This window comes from Melanaphis sacchari, unplaced genomic scaffold (assembly GCF_002803265.2).
Source record: "Melanaphis sacchari strain LSU unplaced genomic scaffold, SCAv2.0 Contig12_pilon_pilon, whole genome shotgun sequence".
NCBI classification, from domain to species: Eukaryota; Metazoa; Arthropoda; class Insecta; order Hemiptera; family Aphididae; genus Melanaphis; species Melanaphis sacchari.
Window position 1 is genome coordinate 3,253,643 of NW_020270527.1, and position 6,208 is coordinate 3,259,850.

A 6,208-nucleotide genomic window follows, 5' to 3' on the forward strand; every position below is an offset into this window, starting at 1 on the left:
TAATTATCGTTGACTTATATGTAGATTCTACCGGCTTTGATAAGTTTTCTCGTCTGGAGAATCTATTGCAGAGAGCCAGCGAATTCAGATGTAGATTCGGACGAAAATGATAACACTGATTTAATGTCAAAAACAAAAGGCGATAAAAAATTAGTTATAATGAATGGAGATAAAAGCTTACCTAAGTCACCTGGCTCTCCTGCAATAGATTCCTCAGACGAGAAAACTTATCAAAGCACGGTAGAATCTAAATCATATAAGTCAACGATAATTAAAACAGATGTAGATTCGGACGAAAATGATGATACTGATATAATGTCAAAAACAAAAGGCGATGATAATATAGTTATAATGAATGGAGATAAAATCTCTTCAAAATCACTTGGCTATTTAGACAATGATTCCTCAGAAGAGAAAACTTATCAAAGCTTGGTAGAATCTAATTCATATAAGTCAACGACAATTAAAGCCGAACTTGGATCGGATGAAAATGATAATACAGATATAATGTCAAAAACAAATGTCGATAATCAATTATTTATAATCAATGGAGATGATATATCACCAAAACCATTTGGCTCTTTTGAAGTAGATAACTCAGACGAGAATGTTTATCAAAGTACGGTAGTATCGAAGTCATTTAAGTCAACGAAAATTAAAACCGATCAAGCGTCAGATGAATTTGATAATGCAGACATAACGTCTGGTATAAATTTGAGAATGAACTAGTTGAAATTAATTGAGTTGCATCTCAACATAATCATCTGGTTTTTTTTAAGACGTTACATTAGCAGGCAATACTCATCAAATTATTTCACAAATGAGTACTTTTAAATCAATGTTATTATCAAATGGCCTTGAGCCTAATGACTTTGTTACTCTAAACATAATATCCACCATAGATAATGATATCATTTATATTGAAATTAATTAAGTTGATACATTTACCAATTTTTCTGTTTTTTCTCATGTGAATAGGTCAACAGATTTTAGTTATGAAATCACAATACAAATTCATTCCTATTCAACATGAATATAATATCATGTTATAAATTTTGATTTCAATTTTTTTTTTTTTTTTATTTTATTTCTTAATTTTAATAGCACTTTATATTATATTCGTTTTTCTTTTTTTACTTTCTTTAACTAAATTATTTTGATTTATATATTTATATATATATTTACATTTATATATTTTTCTTTTTTCATTATGAGTTTTGTCTGTGTAACTTAAGTTTGTCTTTTCACATCATATTTAATGGAACTTTTGGTATTTTTCTTTCTCGTTTTCTTACCTACTTATTTTATATATTTTAATTTTATAAACTTACAATTTATTTATTTTTTTTTCTATTCTTATTATAATAAATAGATAGTTTTTTTTTTTACTGTTATAGTTATTACATTTCAATTATCAAAATTATTTATAAATTTTTATTCAAATTAAATGTATATTTTTAAAAACAATTGAATTAATAAATGTATTTAATTATTATACTATGTATTTGATTTTGTAAATTCTTTTTATTGCTTGACGTTGAATAAAATAAATAGGGATAATTTTAAAATTGTAGTTTATATTTATTTTAATGCATATATAGTAAATTTTGGTTCAATATATATTTTTGTTAATAATATAATAAACTAAAATTTTGAAAAAATTAGTATTGGTTTGTTTTATCTTTACTTATTCCACATTTTTATTTTATGTTATTTTATTAATTCGTATAATAGTTAAATATTAACGTTAAATCTATGGGTCATGTATGTTTTGAATGTTTTTATGTATTTATTTGTTAAATGAGTTATGTTCGTCTTTTCATCTGTATATACAAGTATTTTATCAAGTCTTATACAGTGAAATGATATGTATTCATATCATTGTATATCAGTTTTAACATAATTAATAAATAATGAACAGGTTCTTACTTAAAGATAGCGAGTATTTTCAACATAAATAATTTACCTTTAATAAAAGGACGATTCACATTTTAAGGTCACATTGAAACTGGCACATTTTTGTGAAATCGGAAAGCAAGATGCGCGATTTTCTCGTTTACTACCATAGTTACGGAATGGCCGAATTATGTCTCAGCCGCTAGGGAAAAATCTAGTTTCTTGGAAACGCAGAGACCTTTGATGAAGCCGTTAGCCACACTGGTTAGCATGACTGTATCATTTTTCACCAGTGTATGCGCATCAGCCATATCAGAAAAACCAGATCTTGGAGCGACTTCTGCGCCTCTTTTTTAACGAGGTATATCAATGTTGATTTATTTAGATTCTTGTGCTTAGAGTTGTTATAATTTGTGTTACCTCATTAGTCATTAAACTATAGAAAAATATATATACAGCTGCAATATGGCAAGGTGCGTGATTATAATATACTTAATATTATATTATTGTTTATATATCAATTTTATACTGCGGTTTACTTTATCAAGTTCTCAAACACAACCTTCAAGGCCCTCCGAAGAACACGAAGAAGTTAATAGCGTAAATTTAATATTTATATCCGGCAGGCAGCTATATTCTCCAGAATTTATAAGTATAGGGAAGAATTCCCCAGATCTGGCTCTACTATTCAAGACTTAGTCCTTGTTTTAGCATATTTTAATTTTATGTTTTTTTTTTTTTTATTCTACGTTAATACAATATTTTTTACATGGAAAGCTACATTTACAATATAAACATTTTATAACAGTTTTCAGTTGAATATATTATAAGACATAAAATAAATGATTATATAAATATTAAATATAAAATTTCATATTGGATCTCATATTAGGAGTTGTTAAATCAACATTTAAAGGATAAAATATTTAAAAATATTTTTGTATAGATATATTTTGAGTTAGAATTATGAAGCTATTAGCCTAAATAATAGTAGTATATTTCAATTGTTTATAACATTTAAAACAATAAAATTGTAAATTTAGAATAACAATGTTTTAAAAAGCCTATTTTTTGGTGATGTTTTATTTATAGTTTTAGAAGTATGGTCATTAAATATTAATTTTGAATCGAAAAGTCACTGGATATTAGTTATATGCTGAATAGAAGAATTACATAAACTATAATTAAATCAAATATTAGATTTTTTATTAAAAATATGGGCATAGAGGAACATTTATTACTATACAACTTTATGCAATTTAATTTGCATCAGTTCCTTAAATTATTTAAGTGTGATTTTTTTTTTGTGAGGTAAATTTTTTTGAAAAAACGATATAAATATTTAAAAAATATTTATTAATAAACTGCCCACTCTCGGCTTCTTAAATATAAAATGCTTAGAATTTTGCAAACCAATAATATTCATTAATTAACCTCAAGAAATGTTAAGAGTTGAGTTTTTTATGACTGTTGCAATGCATAAATGTAATTGTTCATTGTATACAATAAAATTACTTCCAGATGGTACTACTAATTTTTCGATTTCAAGAATAGTTACATAATCATATTAAATACCTTTTAAATAATTTTGATTTTTTAAAATTCTTAATTTTGTTTTTACATCGAATAACTAAATGTGTATTATACTAGTATTTGTAATTTATAAATTTCACAAAGCGTAATTATATATAATTCGACTTCCCAAAAGTTGTTTTTGTTATGGGCTACGAGATATATTGTTAAATATAAGTATATATGACATAATATATAATATTGCTAATATAAGTATTAGCATGACCATGAAACGTGTCGGGGAGTTAAACATATTATTAATGATCATGACACAAGATAGTAGATACATATTATTAAGAATCTCGTTGCATTAGGATTAGAATGCATTTTCTGGTGTAATTATCTAATTCTCAACAACATCATAATAAACATCGCAATAGTGCATTACGCGTGCCGAGATCGAGTGAAATGCATTATTTAGGTTACTCGTATGCAACAAAACATTGCATTGGTACGTGTTGGCAATTAGAATCAAATTGCATCCTGGAGATTGTTTTTACCAAAAACAAGTATCAAAACCACTCCGAGGATTCAAGGCTATGGACTACAATAACAAGAAGCTTTTTTATATATAAGGGAACCAGGAGATCAACAATGGCAGATGTACCAGAGCCACAGAGACCTGAGCACCTTCACGACAATCAGCCACTTTTTGTATCAGTTACATGAACTTTATTTATACGTAATAAACACATTATTGTTTTTACAAGTTGTAATTTTCATTTAAAATAACACTCTGAACTTGGATCTGATATTGGCACGCAACACTTTGTTATAACACGCTTTCAGTATTGAATAATATTCAAAAATTAATTAGTACGACTTTAAAGTTTTATTTTTTGTAAAAATTAAACGAATTAGTTATATATCATGAAAATAACTATTGTAGGCTTATTATAACAAAATAACAATAGAAATAAAAATAGTTTAATTAATAACAATTTGTGTGTATCAGTTATTAATTATATATGAATATTATTCAATTGATAAAATGGTTAAAATTATAGAATTTCCTAAGTATTTAGTTAAATATTTTTTTTAGTTTATTTGTAATAAGCCTATAGGTAACACGTTAAAAATACAATAAATCTGTATAATTAATAATCGTGTACATTTATTTGAACATATGTTTTAAATGATGTAAATTACGGTTTATTTAAACTAACAAAAATACTGTAAATATATTAAATTGTTTAATTTCACGAGATTAACATATCATATTATTGTGTATTTAAATTATTTATTTTTTACTTTATATAATTGATGGAACAAAATAACAATAGATAAAAATAATTTAATAAATAATAATTTGAATGTATCAGTTGTTAAAACATTTTATATGTGCAAAATATTTCGTACTGAAGTATTGTGAAATTGTGTAATATTATAGAATGATATTAATTTCATATAAATATATAGTTAGTATACTAACATTTGTTGATGCAGTAGTAAGTTATACAATTTTGATTATTTAAAATAAACATGTAAATTATTATTTTTTTTTTAAATATACTATTTGTGTTTAAAATTATTTCAATTACGTAGTAGAGAAAAAAATACCTAAGATAAGTTAAATTTATTTTTTATATCAGCTTTATTTAAGTTTAAGATTTAAATAATAACAATTTAATATAAAAAACATATTTCATAGTTACAAAATAAACATATTGATTTTTATAGTATCTTTTAATGAGATAGACAATAGTTTTAAATTTAACAAATCTCTATACTAAATGTTTAAAAATTAAAAACATGTATAATATAATTAAATGTATTATTTATTCTATATTATTGTAAAAAAATTTCAGCACATTTTTAGAAATCAAACTCTCGATAACTAAGGAGATATTTTATAGTTCTGAAATCATAAATAAAATAATAAAAAGAGAAATATGACTGAAAAAAATAAATAATAGGTAAATAATGATTTTATCAAATTAAACAAATAGATATTAAATGTAATATCAACGTTATAAAAACTATTTACATGTTAGAATTATGCTTGAATTTTTAAAAACTTTCATAATATTATCTAAAAAATAATTTTAATATTGATTGTAGCGAACACATTCACAACAAATTACGAATAATAATGAATTATCCTCGCCTCTATCAAATGAACAAATTACAGAATATGAATTTAAAAAAAACATCCAATCAGCTACAACTGAAAATAATCAAAATTATCCTATCACTACAAATATAAGCACTGGATTTGCACAACAAATGTATTCTATCAGTGAATTAGATCTTAATAATACTGAACCAACTGATTTAAACACTGTAATAAGTGTGGATAAAAAATCAAAAATTACTATGTTCAGTAATAAAGAAGTTCCAATAACTAATGATAACGAATCCAATGGTTTTCTTCAAATATTAAATACACAAGCAAACATTGAAGGAGATACTGCTGGATCAATAGATTCCACTCCAAAAAATATTCAAATTACTTCCAACAGTGATTTAACAGATACGGTAAGTGGAGAAGATAATGACGCTAATGTAAATATTCAATTCATTGATAATGGTTTAATGGATAATTATCAATTATCAAATTATTATAAATATATACAGTATACAGAAAATCAAAATTCCGGGAACTCTAATCAACCTAATCAAGAAGAAACTAACGAAGATGTAGATGATCAGTTACTAATACAACAATCAATTGCATCATTAAATTTGCAAGCAACTGCTACATCTACAGGTACATTTAGTGATTCGTCTGATAATCAAC

At 24.4% G+C, this 6,208-nt stretch overlaps 2 protein-coding genes across 2 annotated transcripts in view; both read left to right on the top strand.

The window, feature by feature from the left end:
- The window catches only part of LOC112591177 (clumping factor B-like), a 6,147-nt gene extending 5,127 nt beyond the window's left edge, over positions 1-1,020 (top strand). Inside the window, exon 2 of the mRNA XM_025334900.1 lies at positions 91-1,020. Coding sequence (XP_025190685.1) covers positions 91-729 — 639 coding nt within the window. The 3' untranslated portion in view covers positions 730-1,020. The remainder of the gene's footprint in view (positions 1-90) is intronic.
- A 3,806-nt stretch (positions 1,021-4,826) lies between these two features.
- LOC112591248 (asparagine-rich protein) overlaps positions 4,827-6,208 on the top strand; it is a 4,026-nt gene continuing 2,644 nt past the window's right edge. Inside the window, 2 exon segments of the mRNA XM_025335005.1 lie at positions 4,827-4,916; positions 5,530-6,208. The exon segment at positions 5,530-6,208 is cut by the window's right edge and continues 5 nt beyond it. Of these exon segments, the coding sequence (XP_025190790.1) occupies positions 4,860-4,916; positions 5,530-6,208 (736 nt within the window). The 5' untranslated portion in view covers positions 4,827-4,859.